The sequence below is a fragment of the Cottoperca gobio genome, chromosome 6 (genome assembly GCF_900634415.1).
Source record: "Cottoperca gobio chromosome 6, fCotGob3.1, whole genome shotgun sequence".
Classification (NCBI taxonomy): Eukaryota; Metazoa; Chordata; class Actinopteri; order Perciformes; family Bovichtidae; genus Cottoperca; species Cottoperca gobio.
This window is the reverse complement of record NC_041360.1, coordinates 17,175,874-17,194,578: the sequence shown is the minus strand read 5'-3', so window position 1 is coordinate 17,194,578 and position 18,705 is coordinate 17,175,874. Positions and strand designations below refer to the sequence as shown.

The 18,705-nt window shown below is 38.7% G+C and overlaps 2 protein-coding genes across 4 annotated transcripts; both read left to right on the top strand.

The window, feature by feature from the left end:
- Window positions 1-71: 71 nt before the first annotated feature.
- On the top strand, window positions 72-7,389 carry hexa (hexosaminidase A (alpha polypeptide)). 3 transcript variants are annotated; one of them, XM_029434431.1, is made up of 14 exons: window positions 95-454; window positions 1,043-1,147; window positions 1,268-1,333; window positions 1,861-1,907; window positions 2,012-2,122; window positions 2,201-2,302; window positions 2,904-3,036; window positions 4,062-4,242; window positions 4,486-4,572; window positions 4,659-4,731; window positions 5,232-5,406; window positions 6,560-6,650; window positions 6,769-6,876; window positions 7,001-7,389. In XM_029434431.1, the coding sequence occupies exons 1-14, from the start codon at window positions 181-183 to the stop codon at window positions 7,062-7,064; spliced, it is 1,617 nt and encodes a 538-aa protein (XP_029290291.1). In that variant the 5' UTR covers window positions 95-180; the 3' UTR covers window positions 7,065-7,389. The 3 variants fall into 3 exon arrangements, with proteins under 3 accessions (XP_029290292.1, XP_029290291.1, XP_029290290.1); XM_029434430.1 differs by lacking the exon at window positions 5,232-5,406 and adding an exon at window positions 6,159-6,339 and having other exon boundaries at window positions 117-454; XM_029434432.1 differs by lacking the exons at window positions 6,560-6,650; window positions 6,769-6,876; window positions 7,001-7,389 and adding an exon at window positions 6,159-6,295 and having other exon boundaries at window positions 72-454.
- Window positions 7,390-12,746: 5,357 nt separating this feature from the next.
- On the top strand, window positions 12,747-15,298 carry LOC115009789 (photoreceptor-specific nuclear receptor-like). Its single transcript, XM_029434023.1, has 8 exons — window positions 12,747-12,835; window positions 13,121-13,271; window positions 13,406-13,509; window positions 13,627-13,890; window positions 14,106-14,293; window positions 14,389-14,626; window positions 14,708-14,813; window positions 14,938-15,298. Exons 1-8 carry the CDS (start codon window positions 12,760-12,762, stop codon window positions 15,068-15,070), a joined length of 1,260 nt encoding a protein of 419 aa, XP_029289883.1. The 5' UTR covers window positions 12,747-12,759; the 3' UTR covers window positions 15,071-15,298.
- The last annotated feature ends 3,407 nt before the right edge of the window (window positions 15,299-18,705 follow it).

The following is an 18,705-nucleotide window of genomic DNA, read 5'->3' as shown; positions in this document are numbered from 1 at the left end:
TTAAAGTTATTAAAAACGGTATGAAGCATTGTTTTATGTTTAGATTAAAAGAAAGAAAGAAAGAAAGAAAGAACATACAAAAAAACACTCCACTCCTTGAACCCCGGTCATGTGACTGCATGCTCTTGAACACCTGACTGTCGCAGCTTGACAGTGCAGTTTGCCTCTCTATGGAGTAGTATGGAAGGCATCATGTATATGGTTCGTTGTGGACGATACTCTCGTCCACATTTTAATTTGCTACTATTAATTATCCTCCAGCTTGGCCTGCACACAGTGGATGGAGTGTGGCCATTACCGCAGAAGTTTACCTCCTCAACCGAGCGATACTCTCTGAACTCACAGGCTTTCTACTTTGGGTACGGAAAACAATCAGCCGCCAAGCAGGGCTGTTCTGTTCTGGATGCTGCATTCAAGAGATATTTTCCTCTGATTTTTCCAGACTACACTTCTGGTAGGTGATGTGAGGTGGAATTAAGACTATGGTAAAACGAAAGTAAGATTCAATCATAATTCCGTCATAATAACAAAAACTGTAAATATTTAACGATTCTGATTTATTGCGATAGCAATATATATTCCCATAAGACTAAATGTTGCTGTGCTATGTGTATGTCATTATAAACGCATACAATGTGCAAACTACGGTATGTAAATCCTGTCTTTCTATGATCTAGTGTTCGCATCAAGAGTATATTATCTGGTGATTCGCACATGTAAAAGTGCTTGAATTATTAGAGCAGGGTGCTCAATGGGAATGTTTTGTTTTTGTCATGTTGGCTTTTAAGTACATCAATAGGCTTTGTAGAGACAGCAGTTCAACAGTCAGCCTGCCTACCTACTCTGAAAACCCGCAATGACAATGTACTAGTATAGCACAGCTTCATGTTTGTGTTTTCAAAATACCATAGGTTGTAGAATAACTGCACTTTCATTGTAACATTGTCAAATGGAAAGGGCACAGACAACATAGGCACTTCTACACAACTTTAACCAAGCAGCTAACTAGTTACTGAACTAATTTTACTTTTATGACCAACAGGAAATGGTGTTCTGCGATTCAATCAGGAACAAGCTTTTACTGTTGAGATCAGTGTTGACCATGATGATTGTGAGAGTTACCCCAATGAGGACACCTCTGAGAAATGTAAGTATCGACACATTTATCTGAGCCAGAGCACCACAGGTAAACGTTATAGTGGTAACAAGCGTCCCAAACCGGTGAGGGTTCGATGCATTATCTAACTTGCTCCTATTTGTGTTCCAGACAATCTGAGCGTCTCTGCGGGACAAGCATCTCTGAATGCGGAAACCGTGTGGGGTGCTGTAAGAGGTGATCATAGCCAACACATTTTTTGAAGAACATGTATAAACAAAATAAGAATAAATGTGAAAGAACAAAGAAGTACAAAGACATAAATCATGTTAACAATCATAGCACATGTGCTTTCCCACAAAGCCTGTTTTGCAAGTTGCACTGGTTTCCTCATGTGACTAAAAATGTGATTCCCACATAGACCATAGGGGGAGATAGCAGGCCACTGTATAACAGAAAACTGCTATACATGATCCAAAAGCTGCGAACCTGAAGATTAATTTGAGATGCAGCTCAGCACTGTGTGTTAAATTTCTCTAATTTTAAATCTGTAATAAACATTGTGTTTTGGTTAGGCGCCTATTCAAATTTAAGAGTTTGGAGTGTACAAGGGCTTAGAACAATATGATCGAAGTATATGATGGTCATCCCCATGCTCTATTACAGTAGGTCTCACACGTTGTTGCACCAATTTCTGGGTTGATATCATTTGTTTAATTGATTGCTGATTACATACTATATCTATATCCTCTGATTACGCACAGGTCTGGAAACCTTCAGTCAGCTGGTGTATCAAGATGATTTTGGCTCAGTAAGTTAGAATTGCATATACAATCTCACCTTGTTATAGAGCTTGAATAATGTTTATAATAAATTAAATCAACTATGTTTTTTTCCATTTGTTTCTTCTTCTAGTATTTTGTGAACAAGACTGAGATTGAGGACTTCCCCCGGTTTCAGTTCAGGGGGATTTTGTTGGACACTTCACGTCACTATTTACCAGTGCAGGCTATTTTAAAAACTCTGGTAATAATCAGATGATATGATCTGAACTTCAGCTTTCTGTTTTTAATTAGTGATTTTAACTTATATCTTTCTTGGTAGGATGCAATGGCCTACAGCAAGTTCAACGTGTTTCACTGGCACATTGTTGATGACCCCTCCTTCCCTTACCAGAGCCGTACCTTTGCAGACCTTTCCAGTAAGGTATGTAATGCAGATAAAGCGAGCTGTTCAGTAATGAGAGAATAAATCACCTTAACTCGTGTGCACCATGACTCTGCACGTTCCTCATAATTTAAAATGTATCTGCATTTTAGGAGATAAAACTTGGTTATTTTATATTATCCTAGATGTTTTTATTTAGGTCTACTGCATGTAGGTGTATGAAACAAAGATGATCAAAAGATACAAAGTTTGTCTTTGAGTATTTTATTATAAAGAAGGATCAGAGCATGCAGCACAAAGGTCTGTCAAGCAGTGATGGATAAGTGTGAAGAATGTGGTCTCATCTTTATACACATCAGGTGACTCATAGAAGTCAAGGAATAGGTCAAGGGAAATGCACTGTTGCAACTAGTTTTAGTCAGTTTGGACATTGTCAAACACACCCCTGTATCATGTGACATACACCCTCTGTCTCCTTATCCTTTTACTGCCTCCCCCTACTATAAATACCTATGACATAAAAAAGTTCAAAGCTTCACCCTGTATCGTGTGACATGACGGACAACAATAAAGCAATTAAAGCAATGCAGTATTCTTCCATTACACCACTGTAAACAAAAGCTTTTGGCTCTGATTTCAGGGGGCTTTCCATCCGATGACTCACATCTACACACAGTTGGATGTGAAAAGGGTGATCTCACATGCCAGGCTGTGGGGAATAAGGGTCCTTCCTGAGTTTGATTCACCCGGCCACACCCAGTCTTGGGGAAAAGGTAAGATTGACCTCTAAAACAACAGTTTTATCCAAGTGATCCCAGCTACTTGATCCTCAACATATAGAGTATTTGGTATCGTTCAACAGGAATCCTGTCTGCCAAACCTGGCAAGCCAAGTTTATAAATGGCAACAATGCCTGCAATCAACAGACAATTACATTACAGTACATGTCATTTAGCAGACGCTCTTATCCAGAGCAACTTACAGTGAACAAACTACAGGGACAGTCTCCCTGGAGCAACTCGGGGATAAGTACCTTGCTCAGGGACACAATGGTGGCAGCCCTGGTATTGAACTCACAACCATCTGGTGTTGTATTTGGTAGCCGCACTGCTTTGACTCTGTGGTGGCATCAGCCATTTTTTATGGAGTGGTCTGCTGGGGCAGCAGCATCTTGGCTGCTGACAGGAAGAGACTGAACAGACTGATTAAGAAGGCCAGCTCTGTCCTGGGGAGCCCTGTGGACACTGTGGAGGTAGTGGGAGACAGGAGAATCGCAGCCAAGCTGTCATCTCTATTGGACAACATGTCCCACCCCCTCCAGGACACTTTGTCCGCACTGTGCCGCTCCTTCAGCGACAGGCTGCTTCACCCGTGGTGTCTCACGGAGAGATAGCGTAGGTTCTTTCTCCCTGCAGCGATCAGACTGTAAAATCACCACGGCCCCCGGTAGACCAAGAACAGACTATTCCACCACTACTGTGCAGTTATCACTGCCATGTGCAATATTCTCTTTTTATAACTTCTGCAATTATCACTTCCATGTGCATTATTCACTTTTACAACTTTAATCAACGACTGTGTACTTATACTACTGTTACTCTATTTAATTATTGTGCGCTCGCCACTTTACTTTCTTGTTCTTTTGCCGTAACAACGTACATTTCCCCGTTTTGGGACTAATAAAGGATTTCTGATTCTGATTCTGAGAACACTAGGTCATCACCACCCAGACAATGCACCAATATATTTAAACAAAAATGATGCACTAAATCTGATTTAATAACCATTTATTCCTCAGGGCAGCCTGGCCTGTTGACTCCCTGCTACAAAGGGAGCACCCCTTCAGGAAGTTTTGGCCCTGTTAATCCAGTGTTACCCTCCACCTACGAGTTCATGGCGAAACTATTTAAGGAAGTGTCATTGGTATTTCCTGATTCCTATATGCACTTAGGAGGGGATGAGGTGAACTTTTCCTGCTGGTAGGTTGAAATTTGATCATTTACATTTCTGCTGACAGTTTTTTGTTTACATGGTTTTGATCACTATTGTTTCAAATATCAAATATTATCATAATACAAATATCTGTTTATTTGTTTTAATGTACCCAGAATGATTTTAAAGAAAAAGAAAAGGGAGAAAAAGTTTATATTGTTCCAGGTAGTCTTTGTTCGTACATGTCTTTTTAAAATAAAATAAAAAGGACTCGCGTCTTGTTTCCATAGGAGGTCCAACCCTGATGTCCGAGCATTCATGCAGAAGATGGGATTTGGACAAGACTTCACCAAACTGGAAGCGTTCTACATGGAGAAGTAAACATACTCGATTTATGTAGAAAGCCCGGGGCAATAAACCAAAATGTTCATGTTACAAATGTCAATAATGTCTCTATTTCCAGCATTATGAACATCACTTCAGCTCTCAATAAGACGTCTATCGTGTGGCAGGATGTGTTTGACTACCATGAACGAGTAAGTTCACCCCAATAAATATACTGTATATAAATATACTTTTATAGTTATTTAGGAATTTACATAAACAGTAATTTTCATTAATATTATTTTTATAATAATAATAAGCTTTATTTGTATAGCACCTTTCATTCAAGATTTGCAGCCCAAAGTGCTTCACAGCAAAAACATAGTACACGATTAGACAGTTCAATATTTATATTTCAATAATTGTGAATATTATTTAATCTTTTTAATATTGTGTCCAAGTATCTGCATTCACTGAATGAGCTATTTAATATATTAATATATAAAACATGTAGCTTTTATTTTGTCATAACATTTTCAAACATCATCAATCTTTCCACATTTTTGTCACAGTGTGTATCTCAAATGACAACAAGTTTGTTGTAAACATTAGTGACCAACATTATTTAACAGTATATTGTCTGAAACAGACAAGCTAATGTATCACACAAGCAGTTCATGTAAGTCTGATAGTCTATAGCATTGTGTTGCAGCGCAGCTCTCTATCAGTGGTGGAGGTATGGAAAAAGGGCTGTTACCTGTGTGAAGTGCGCAAGCTGACTAAAGCAAGGCTCAGGGTGATTCTGGCCTCTCCATGGTATCTGGACCAGCCAGGGCCCACACACAAATGGGCCCGCTACTACAAAGTGTGGCCCCTCGCCTTCAAGGGTCAGAAAAGAGCCTGTGTGCTGTCTGCTGTGGTTTTTGTCTCTAATAATAATAATAATAATAATACTAATTTACAGGTACAACTTTGTTTCCTCTAAAATATAGGATATACACTGCCAAACCTTTTTGAGTGTTAGTGCAACACAGAATGTTGTATTTGTAGCCATACCACTAGGTGGCAGTGACGTCTGTTGTCTAGCATTATTGTTAAAGAGACATGTCTGTGTTCCAATTCCATATAGTATACTAATGGTATACAGAATGTACTGTTCACAAACTTTTACAGCATAGAAATTAATGCACTTTTTAATCCATTTTCCAATGTGAACCCACTACAAACAGTACTCAACTTAGAATTGGTATGTAGTATGGAATTGGGACACAGCTACAGAGAGGTGTGATTGCTGTGGTACATGCTCACAATGCTGCCTGGTGCCCAATGTCTAACATGCACACTCTTCCCCTGCACACAGTAGTATGAAAATATTGCCATTGGTAGTTTTTTCACATTATGAAACAACATTCAGGTTGTTTATGAGATAAACTACCAATATACTATGTGTCATCATGGTGCGTTAATAAATACTCCAGCTAAAAACTATTGGGCATTTTAGTTGGTTTCAAAAATATAGTCAGCTCTTTGTTGACTTATTTGACCACAAATGGTTGAAACTCATGCTTTAATAATTTAATGGTATATACTGTACCAAACAAGAAGGGCAAGACTGCATGTTGTTTCTCACCCTTCCTAGATTCCTAAGGACACAGTGCTGCACATCTGGAAGGGCTTGCCAGCTAGTTATAGGGATGAGCTTAGCAGGATGACCAAGGCTGGCATGAGGGTCCTGCTAGCTGCCCCGTGGTACATCAACCACATTTCCTATGGCCAGGACTGGCGCAACTCCTACACCGTGCAGCCACAGAACTTTTCTGGTGTGTGCATGGCCAAGTTATCTATTATATAACCTGGCTCGGTTACGTTCGGGTGATGGGAGCATGTAGAGGCACTGTTTAAACGTTGAGTGTTGACTTGAAGTGGTGTGATAAATTTGAAGTGAAGATTCTGATTGATTGTAAACTCACTACCAGCCAATCTTTAATTGTTTTTAAACATAATTTTATTAAAGCAAAGCTTTTCCCTTTCCCCTCACAGGTACTGAGGAACAGAAGAAGCTGGTGATAGGGGGTGAGGTCTGCATGTGGGGGGAGTACGTTGACGCAACAAATCTCTCTCCACGTCTTTGGTACGAGATTAAAAAGACTTCTGAAATCATAAAACGAATCTACTCAACATAGTAACTGCGGCTAACAATTGCATGGAATCACTCATAAATAATCACTGGTTACCCCCCAAAATCACAGGCCGAGGGCAAGTGCTGCGGCAGAGAGACTGTGGAGTGACGAGAAGCAAACCTTCAGTGTGAACAAGGCGTTTCCTCGCTTGCAGGACTTTCGCTGCAAGCTCGTGAGGTACCCTAACCTTTTCTATCCAGGACCTGTAAAGAGTTTGGTGCTGGCATACTGTTAACAAGACACGTTCACATAATCTTTGCTTTACTTTGAACTGATGTTTCTGCTCTCCTTTCTACTCAAGGCGTGGCATCAAAGCAGAGCCTCTGCATATTGGACACTGCAAACACGAGTACGAAGGTGTTTGAAGATGTTGGATGGATTAATATTCCAAGGTTTTTCTGGAGGAAATTTTAGAAGTTAATAGTTGCCTTCTTTTAAAGTGATGCAAAAATTTTTAAATGTCTTAAGTATGCACATATTAATGCTTTCTCAGGGACTTATCTCATTACCTATATTTTGGCATGCTCAATTTTTTAAATAACTTTTTAAGTAATCCACTTTTATTTTAAATGTTGCAATATCAGCTATCACAATATTGAAATGAAAACCTTGTTTGGAAGATCACAAAGTGCTGCACTGTCATGTTGAATTGAACTTGATGAATGCAAAATAAAGAATATAGATTTTGAATTCACAAATTAATTTGTTAACTTAAAAATCCTTTTTAACGCTAGTAAAGATTTCAGGAGGAGAGGGGAGATGACTCCTCCAGGATGAACATACAGTATGTGCTATATTTAAAAATAATAATAATTAAAGAAGTATAATTGTAAAGGGAAAAACAGTAATGTAGTAAGTAAGTGTAAAAGGTTAGTGTCAAGAAAAAATAAAATAAAAGTGGGAGATGCAAAGCAACTTCCAGAATACCTCAGACACCAGGAGACAAGTTAGACTACACAGTCACAAACAAGGCGAAACTCAAAGATACCATTCACAAGAGCAGAAGAGAGAGGAGGTGTTAAGATTCTGCATTTAATCGCATATATAATGCATTATGGAAAGTGGAAACTGTTTTGCAATCAAATAAATGAAAGCTGCAGTAATATCAGGGAACTTCTACTCACAATACTTCAGGTACTTGCACAAATCGTAGTCAATCACAGTTTGAAATAACAGAACAACTTAAAATACTGAAATAAAAGTCTCTGATTACACGTCATGGCCCACCTCTCCATGCTGCATGAATCTCACTTCCAGTTTGAAAAAATATATGCAAAATAAAAATAAGGCAGTGGTCCAGTGGGAATATTTCTGAGGCAATTGGCTGGTGGTGAGCAGATTCTACATCAGTTTCTGGAAATGTTTTAGAGCTTTTAGATCGCTCAAAACGTCTGCCAACTATTCTCGGATACATATTTATCTATCTTTGCCTGACACTGTTGTGAGCAGATGTAAGGGAAACCAAATTAGAAGATCTTATTTAACTGTACTGTTATATTTAAGCCTATGACTGTTCCATTCTCACACACAGCATCTCTGACTCATCAGCTGTGGGTTTACTCAGCTCTGATCAGCTACATCCCCTGTGAGCATACTTTTATGAAACAGTCAAAGGGCGTCTATCTCCCTCTAGAGACCAACAGCGTTACTTCTCAAGGCACCCCCAATGTTAGGCCAGTTGTCAGTGACTTGGACCAGGACAGTTTAAACAAAAAGGTTGTGACCACTGATCGTCAAAATGACCAGGAAGTTTGTAATGTATCTTAATTTGTGACGGGCTACATGAAGCCTATGAGAAGAACAAGTTTAGCTTTCCTTCTGTTATCTCTATTAATGAGTAAATGAATTTAGACATTGAAGTATTTTGTTTCTGTTTGATGTAGGCACTAACATGACCTCTAGGGGCCGCTAATTGTGCTTTTAAATTCTGCATGTGTAAACTTTATTACCTTGCTGTTTCTGAGAGCAGAATATGATACTTTATTTCAATATTGTTGCCGTACTAGAGTTTTGGAGCATGTGAGGTTCTCATTGTAGTATTTATTCAGAAAATCACAATCCAACACAAAAAAAGATGATGGATAATGGTGTGACACAATTATCAAATTAACTGTAAGAACAGTCAAATATGTCAGAGTCAGCCAAAGAGTATGCACTTTTATTTAGAGGACATAACCAAATAACCTTTGTCAGCAATAACATGGAGCTTCTCTTTCTGATGTTGATTTGCCTGTTGAATTGAGCTGACATGACTTTGATACGGACTGAGACAACTGATTTTCTCATTGTGTGGATTACAGTAGTGGCAGCAGATGGCAAGGCGGGGCAATCCGTGGTAGCCATAGTGCTGACACCTCAATCCTCCCACTTCATCTGATCTGGGGGTGACCACAGGAATTGCTGAAGTGAACCTACAAAGCTTAACCATGCAGGCATTGTTAACCATTCTCTACAGCTACTTGCAATCAGGTAGATATGCTGAGTGCAGTGTAACAGAAGCTTATGCTGTTATAACAGAGCAGGCGTAGGATTAGCCTGCTGGGACATTTTACTGACTTTATTCATTAGAAATGGATACATTTACATTTTAGGATTGTACAAAAACTGCTTTTCTTTAAAGTTTCTTTTGATGAGAATTTTGTCCAGTTTTGTCTAATTTTTGAAGCAATGTCAATCTATTTTTATTGTTTTATCATAGTCCTCGATTGATTTAGGGTTCAAATCTCATTAATAGATTTTGTTTTAAACACACAAAACCCACAATCAATTATGGCATATGTTATGCCTTTGCTACGTGAGGCACCTGCTCCATGCGCATGAAGAGGACAGCAACAACTCTAAAAGTTAATCTCACTCTTTGACAACAGTTGTCATTCAAGGAGATTATATAATAAAAGCTGCTTAGACTGATACAAAGATTTGTGAACTAGCATTCAAGGGCATCGTCTGAAGGACAAGACAATTAAGTTCTTGCACATGTGTGTCTGCTGCAGTGCATGTGCTTTGAATGTTTGATACACTGCAACTGACCACAGCGAAAAGTATTTGAAACTTGTCATATGTAGAAATGTAACGGAGCTCTTAAACTAATGAACAGCTGATCAGTCTGCTCAGCCAATCAACTGAGCTAGGGTTTTACTAGAGACGTGTGTTCTATCACCTACAGGGCTCTGTCGTCATAAATGTTTCCATTAAATACATAATCATCCAGTTGGCTCATGGCAGTGTGCTGCTAAAGATTGGCTGCATCTGCGAAAAACAATCACAGGGCTGAGACTTATGTTTTAATATGATGGACATCTTGAAAGTTACGCTTTGCTCATGTGTAACTCATTTAGGTGACATACATAATTTCAGCGTAAAGGTATTATGACAAACAGATTTCACAAACTTTCATTTGAAATGGTCTTCACATCCAACCTCAAAATTAGCTTTTAGCATGAAAATGGAGGATTTTGAATCCTTTTTTGTAGCATCACACATGTACAACACTCAACACACACTTACATTTAGACTGTGTAACCCATCCTAGTATTAGGAGCAGCCATTATATATATTTCTCACCTCTCTAAGTACTGCTCCACTGTACTTGGTCCATTCAGGGACGTGATCCGGTAACCCCCTACTTCCCAAGCCAAGACCCTACGGACTGAGCTACATGCATTTAACATTTAAATGTCCTGTCTACTAATGTGAAGAACAAGATAATCAGCTCACCCCTAATATCTGAGTAACACCTGTGTTATGTAATCTGATATGAGACTCCAGATTACCATACTCAGCACTGCTTAGGTCAGTATGTATTTTAGATGTAAATGTATACTGCAACCAAATAAGTCGTGCAGTGTGAATGCATGGACCACACTGAAAGACTGTCCGTCTAGTGTGCATACACTTCCCAAACGGTTATTTGTAAATTGGGAAGTGAAATTGGATTACAAGTAGTTATTAAAGGTGCATTTGAGGCATTCTGATGCCAAATTTGAACTCCAAACAGCCTGGATACAGGGTACTGTAGGCCAAGCTACCAGGCCTGCTGACCTCAGGGTGTGTGTATATTGTGTGTATTTCTATAAACTGGCAGATCATTTGCATGTATGCTAGTCAAATTGTTGTTTGTTGTACAGAGGGCAAAGCAAGGCCAGTTTGTATAGCACCTTTAATAATGCTTTACATAATAATAACTATACATCTATTTAGTGCTTTACATATAGCAATGCCATGCATTACAACAACTTTAAACAAAATATGCAAACACAATAAGTAGAACACCTGCCATGTTTCTACTTGTTAAAGCACACTGTACTACTGAGGTGCATAAGACTGTACTTAAACCATTGCAACCATTGGAGCCCTAATCAACCTGTTTTGTCTTTGTTTCAGGATAATAAAACTGATTCACAGAACAGTTCCTGAGTTCAAACGGCTCTGTGTGCGTAGCTCCCGTAGACTGCCCCTAGTTTGTAATCCTTTTATACACCACTTCAGGCCAACAGAAAGAGCTCTGTTTGCAATACTACGCTGTTTTCCTAAAATCAAGAGTGACTTAGTAAGGATTACAGAAATCGTTCTGTGGACACGGCAGGCAGTCACATTAGTACTTTAGTGTCTTTGCTACATTTGATCTGATTAATGAGCTGAACTAGATGTCTTGAGCTATATGCCATCATAGCTTCATAGACCTGTACAGAAAATAACAAACATAGTTGTTGATGTTTCTCACATTTCTTTGTCCACTGTGTACAAGTTAAAAGAAGTGAGAACATTATTGATGTGTATACTTGCAATAACAGCAAATTGCACTTGGGTTACTAATTAGGCAGATGGAGGCTGCAGAGAGTGGTCACCATATGGCAGAAGAATGGAATTAAGGGTCAACTTGTTGCTGCTCTTTCAATCTCTGCACTAATTGTTTTTCTTCTCATCACCCCCATTCGTGCTCCCCCTCCAAGAAGGAGACCACATTTCATGGAAGGTTAAGCTACTTTGCTGATTTGGGGTGGCTGTATTCTCCTGAAACCATTAGTGTCATTGACAGGGCCAATATGGCACAGAGGCAATGTCTTAAGTGTGGTGTAAGACTGCCATGTTAACATGAAGCTGAGGAACATATGTGTACTAGGAGTGGGGCAAATACTCCATATTGCAATGTTTTGTGTCCTGTTAATTAGTTCACTCGTTGCCTAGCAGTCAACTTCTAAAACCTCTAGTCAGTGCTGCGGGCAAGAGTTGACTACTCATGATGATTTTAGCCAGCATCACCAGATTAACAATAAACTATAACATGTGACGCATCTTTGCTTGTAAAGGTTATTTAGCTTTTCTTATAACATTAATGTTTGTTAGCAATTAATTGGCTGATCTGTGAAAGTCATTGCAAAAAAAGACTTAATAGGGACTAATTTAAACAACAAAGTTGATTGCAGTTACTCTCCGGAGACCCTGGCGACCTTTACCATGCAGCAGCCACATTTATGAAGCCATTTGATAGCAGTGTGGGGAGAAGTAAAATATGATTATTTTCCTTTTTCAGTGGTCACCTTTGTTTAATACAGTTATGCCTGTAAGAGGTGTGACTGATTGATTTACCCTTATAGACACAGTAAAGATTAAGAGGATGACAAATCAGCATTTGCTTACACAGCGCCTGCTGCTAATCTCCTTGTCTTCCTCCAGAAAGCCCCCAGACGGCTCACACTCATTCTGGCAGAGAAAGAAAGAAGACAAGTAGTGACTCTATTGACCCCTCATTACATGAAAAACGAGCAGAGAAAAGGCAACAGCACTGGATCAACATCATTGCGCATTCCTGGAGTAACTCTCTGATGACCTCTGAAGAAATTATGTTTTAACTTCAAGTTTTAGTGGAAATAACTAAAGATTCAACAACTTTTGTGTTTTGGAGGCATTGACATGTTCACGTGAAAAAAATGCTTTGACCAGCCAGACAACCTCACACAAAATACTTTATACAGAAGAGGAAATACTTCTGTGAGCAATTTTCTATTTGACTAAAAACAGTTTATTAAGTGAAGTTCAGACATTAGACGACATCTCAAAATGGAGGACCACATGACCAAAATGAACATTTTTTCTTCTGATACATCTCAAGACTTCACAGATGGACCTCGAGCAGGTGAGCAAATTATTGTTCTAAAAGAAATATCTAACAAAAGTGCTAAACAATGACAAAAAAGAAACTTTAAATAAAGTATTTCTGTACATCAGTTTTTGCTGTCAGAAGAATTCAGAATATTTGTGTATATTGTGTATACAATAAAAATAATTAGAATAAAAAGACAGAACAAATACATAAATAAATGCTTGAATGAAAAACCTATACGCACAATTAAGTTGTCCACTGAACCTTTAAAAGAATGTGAAATAATGTTATGTTATTTCTGCTATCTGTCTTCTGCAGAAATAAGTCCAGTCCCAGATAAAGAACTTGGCCACAGTCTGCTTTGTAAAGTGTGTTCTGATTCAAGCAGTGGAAAACACTATGGTATCTATGCCTGCAACGGCTGCAGCGGCTTCTTCAAGCGCAGTGTGAGACGAAGACTCATCTACAGGTTAACAATTGAGTCTAATAAGCCAGTCATAAATACCATGTGTACAATGGAGAAATACAACTAGTGTAAAAAAAACATTATTCGTATTTTAACATTGTACTTATCTAATCGAACTCTTTTTGTCAATATCGCAGGTGTCAGGCTGGAACTGGCAGGTGCCCCGTTGACAAGGCTCATCGGAACCAATGCCAAGCTTGTCGACTAAAGAAGTGTCTCCAAGCTGGCATGAACAAAGATGGTGAGAGCACTTTGAATAAGTTGCTTGTATAGTACATCATATGTGCATATACTGTCATAGTACAAATTATATAAAGCCTTGACTGTTTTCACATGATATAATATTTACTATTTACAGCTGTGCAGAATGAGCGACAGCCTCGAAGCACAGCGCATGTCAGTCTAGAATCTATATGTGTGGACTCTAAAAAGGAGCACCTGGCCACCACACGGGAGCTCACTTCCTCTGCCACCTACTCATCAGTCATCTGCAGACCTCTGGTAACTTCTACTGTCCCCACCTCTGCCGCCATACAGCCCTGCAGCAACCCAAATAACTACCACCGCTTTATGGTCAGCCTGCTGACTGCAGAGACCTGTGCAAAACTGGAGCCTGAGGATGGTGAGATCATAGGACTTATATAAGCACCCGATTAGTATTTTGATGTAGTATGTCTGTGATAAGTGGGGTTTGCCTTTTAGGGATGAGTAACATACATTTGGAAGGGTCTTAACTGAATTGTAATGATGCATTTAAACCTAACAATATTGTACTCTCAGTACCCTTAATAATATGAATTATTAATATTTGTATGACTCTCTTTTTCTAATGCACAGCAGAGGAGAATATTGATGTGACGACCAATGATTCAGAGCGAAATCCAACTCCCTCTGACTGTCGCACGTCCCCATACACCTCCAACTGTTCGGAGAGTATATATGAGACATCGGCACGACTCCTCTTCATGTCTGTCAAGTGGGCAAAAAATTTGCCAGTTTTTGCTCACTTGCCATTTCGAGACCAGGTGAGACTGACTGACACCTTTTTGTGTATTTACCAAACCGATTTACACATAAACGTGTGGGGGACTGATAACAAGCATTTCGGTGACATCATCAGGTGATTCTCCTTGAGGAAGCTTGGAGTGAGATGTTCCTCTTGTGTGCCATCCAGTGGTCCCTGCCCATGGACAGCTGTCCTCTTCTGTCGCCAGATCTTTCTCCCACACAGCAGACCAAGATCAGCCTCCCCACAACTGACCTGCGCATCCTGGAAGAGGTCTTTAATCGCTTTAAGGCCCTGGCTGTTGACTCTACTGAGTTTGCCTGCCTGAAAGCCATTGTACTGTTCAAGCCAGGTAGGAGTTATTCCTTCAGCAGTATGAATTTGAAATTGAATGGACATTTTAACTAATGTTAACCTGCTGTTTGACTTGCAGAGACACGCAGCCTCAAAGACCCAGAGCAGGTGGAGAATCTGCAGGACCAGTCACAGGTGTTGCTAGGTCAACACATCCATTCACTATACCCCAGCCAAAGTGCCAGGTAAGCCTGCTGTAACTCGCTCTATGATCTTCAAACATAAGAACATCTGAATTATTTCCAATGTGTCATATAAAAGCCTAAATATAAACATGATGTTCCCTCTCCTTTGTTCTTGTCCATCAAGGTTTGGGAGACTGTTACTTCTGCTGCCATCCCTCCACTCGGTGAGCTCTGAGAAAATAGAGCAGCTGTTCTTTCACAGGATTATTGGCAGCACACCCATGGAGAAGCTGCTGTGTGACATGTTCAAAAACTAAGACACTAATAAAATAAGCACACAGGGAAGCCGAATGATACCTGTTAGAAAAACATCATCCACCAAACCTCAAGCAGCACATTTTCTGGTTTGTTTCACATATTCTGGTTGTGGCTTCTTTCAAATTCAACATAATAGCCCTTTTTTGCAGAAGATATTTTGAAATATCACAGAAGAAGTCAAGTATGTTGTAAAAAGACTCATTATAGTTCATGGCATTCTAATTAAATAAGCATACAGGATTAATTCAGTTATTATTACTTGATTTTCTTTGTAAATATTACACAGATATAGCAAATGATTTTGTACTGAGGTGGAAGGAAGCACATTTTTATTACAGTATATGAAAATGAAGATATGTGTTTTGAACTTTTGTCCGAAATAAATATGGACATTTTGTATTTGACAAGTTTGTTCATCTTTGGTCATGTTTTCCGTTCTTCATTTGGTTTTACAGGAAGAAAACACATAACACAAGACATATTACAACACAAATGCTACAAAGAACACTATACAGAATATCTGGTAGTTATATGAATCATATAAGGATATGGATCATTAGAGGACACAATGTGTGCTTCCATAGCTACGCGGATGACACACAGCTGTACATCTCTGCTGAACCAAATGATGCTACAGCTATTAACTCCATCACCACCTGTCTGTCAGCAATACATACATAAGCAATCATTTCTTAAAATTAAATGAGAACAAAACTGAAATCCTACTAGTAGTTCCTGTAACAAAAAGAGAGATGATGCTGAATAACATGGGGAAACTTACTCCTTTGATTAAACCTGAAGTCACAAGCCTTGGTGTTATCATAGACTCAGATCTAAGCTTTAAATCCCACATACACAAGGTGACAAAAACATCCTTATTCCACCTTAGAAATATAGCTAAAATCAGACAATTAGTGGGTGGAACGCGTGACAACTACTGGTTTATTAAATGATCCCAGAAACATCCAAAAGAAAATTGGGGATGCAGCCTTTAGCAATTATGCACCAAAGCTATGGAACACTTTACCTGCAGACATTAGGGAGGCAAGCTCGCTCAGTATCTTCAAACGAATGCTAAAAACATATCTTTTTACTTTAGCCTTTTAATAGTGATATTTTATATCTCTTTACTTTAGACTTTTAATGGTGATATTTTATATATTTTTATCTTAGCCTTTTAATTAATGGTGCCACTTTAAACTAATTTAAATGATCTCATACATTTTTTTGCCATGCCTGGTTTAACATTGAATGTGTAAAGAAATCATATATGTTTGACCCTCTTTACCATAACGCGTTTTAGCTTAATTTGTGGGTTTTGCGTTGTTTGCTTCTTGATGGACCTGCTTGGCGTTGATGAAAAATCAAGTGAAGAAATGGTTTTCTCATAATTTAAAGTACGGAAAGGAGAAGGGGAAACAAGGGTGGATATTTGACAGAGATATTTCATACTTCTCACAGCAGAGCAGAGGAGTAGTCAAATATTGAAGTCCTTTGACCTAAGAGATATTTGATAGAGGTATTTCATACGAGTCACAGCAGAGAAGACGAGTAGTCAGATATTGCCTTAGACTGAAAAGGTTAAACCAGCGTGTTTAATAACGGTTTTATCTGGATTTTTACCATAAACGAAATCTAGGACTCACAGTGACGATTGTATTTTAACTTACTTTGTACAACGGGGACAAAGGGAAGTAAAGTATCGACCAGAGAAGTCGAAAGCCCACTTGAGTTTTTGATGAAGGTCAAGTATGGAGCGGAGAGTTGTAAACACTTAAAAAGCTGGCAAGACTACAAGAATGGTGTAATGAATGTGTTTTCCCAGCAGTAGGGTTGTTAAGTACGGCACAGATAGAGAAACTAGGCATGAATTCCAATGTTATTTTATTATATTTTAATTCTGCTATTTTATCTGCTATTTTATCTGCTATTTCAATTCGGCTATTTTTATAATGGTACTTCAGACTCATTTACATCTACACTGTGATTATTGTACTGTAAATGCTCTTATTCTGTCTAATCTTGTACTAATTGTTATGTTTTTGCTGTGAAGCACTTTGGGCTGCAATTCTTGTATGAAAAGTGCTATATAATAAAGATTATTATTATTATTATTATTATTATTATTATTATTATTATTATTATTATTATTATTATTATTATTTACAGTCTGACCATTACACCATTTTAGCTTATTACAGATAATTTATTAACTGCCAGCCAATGTGTAACAAGAAATTGCAGTGCATTAATAACAAGATATGTTTTAGATAATTTAGAAGAAAGCTCTCACAAGGTTATTTTGTCACTGTTAACTCACTCAGTACATATCTTTTGGTCTGCATTTTGTGTTATCAAAACTGTTTGTTATGTGTTGTAAGAAGTAGTAACAGGTTACCATTAAAAAAAAAAGCTCAAACATTGATATTGGCTTCAAAAGTCCAATACTGGTCAGGATCTTATATGATTTGTCTGCTGGACAATAGGACAATATTTGGTAAAGCATTCTTCCATCCTCGGGTAACCTCTCATAGCCTGCATTTGACTGTGGAAGCCAGTCCAGTAACACCTGACTGCAAACATATTGTAAACGGGAGACTTTGAAAGATAAAGGTTTATCAACGTGGGACTATGTCCTGGATGTAAACTCCAGCTGGGCTACAGTAACGTTAGATGGCATTAATGGACACATTTACGAGCCGTGAGTAAACACCGAGAAGAAGAGCTGGACCAAAACACGGAAGAACTTCACGCTGGTTAGCTGGAAGGCTAATGCGTCCATTTAAGTAAGAAACCAGGCGGTTTTGGTTGACAGCTGCAGCAGATAATTAATTTGAAGTTGCTTATAACAGTTGTTTACCTAACAATGTTTAGCAAGTCGTATAAGCTGCTCCCTCAGAGAGACTCCAGACTTTAAAAAAGCTCCACTTAAAGACACATGACATCATACACCTGTTTTCAGAGGTTGACTGATTTACTGAAAATACCTTAAACACTAAGAATCCTTTTTCTTTTTCTTCAAGATACCTCCCAAGGATGGCTGTCCTGGATTTGCAACCTGATTGTCATCTTCTTCGTCTACATCTGCACCTTCATAACATTTCCTATAACAGGATGGTTTGTACTGAAGGTAAGGTGAAATTATCTCTCTTCAGGTACTCCCACAGCATGTCCACTCACTTGCTAAAAATAAAAACAACCAACTGTGACTCATTTTATTTGTAGACGGTGCCTAACTACGAGAGGATAGTAACATTTCGTCTGGGTCGCGTTGGTCCTCCAAAGGGCCCCGGTATTGTCCTTGTGCTGCCCCTCATTGACCAGTGGCAGAAAGTAGACCTGCGCACCCGTGCTTTCAACATCCCTCCCTGCCAGGTAAACCACTATACTGACTTTATAATTAGTTACTTACTGTGAGGATCAACTTGTTCAAGTTCTTACATGCTGAAACACTGAAGAAATGCAGAAAACTACTGTGATCAGCAGTTTCCCTTACATTCCCCTGCAGGCTTAATTTACATGAAGTCTTCAAACGTTAAAAGTTTTTCAGGTTTCCTTCAAATAGTAATCAGTCATATAAGCTTCGGATAGACTTTTGAATGTATTTTTTCTCGGAAAGACCACTGTGGAGTTT

Bases quoted from the DNA above. Each gene is read 5' to 3' on its own strand.
- LOC115009789 (XM_029434023.1), top strand. From the start codon at position 12,760: ATGGAGGACCACATGACCAAAATGAACATTTTTTCTTCTGATACATCT. The intron at 13,510-13,626 runs GTGAGAGCACTT...TACTATTTACAG, and splicing joins AGCTGGCATGAACAAAGATG to CTGTGCAGAATGAGCGACAG. The intron at 14,294-14,388 runs GTGAGACTGACT...TGACATCATCAG, and splicing joins ACTTGCCATTTCGAGACCAG to GTGATTCTCCTTGAGGAAGC.
- hexa (XM_029434430.1), top strand. From the start codon at position 181: ATGGAAGGCATCATGTATATGGTTCGTTGTGGACGATACTCTCGTCCA. The intron at 1,148-1,267 runs GTAAGTATCGAC...TTTGTGTTCCAG, and splicing joins TGAGGACACCTCTGAGAAAT to ACAATCTGAGCGTCTCTGCG. The intron at 6,651-6,768 runs GTACGAGATTAA...CCAAAATCACAG, and splicing joins AATCTCTCTCCACGTCTTTG to GCCGAGGGCAAGTGCTGCGG.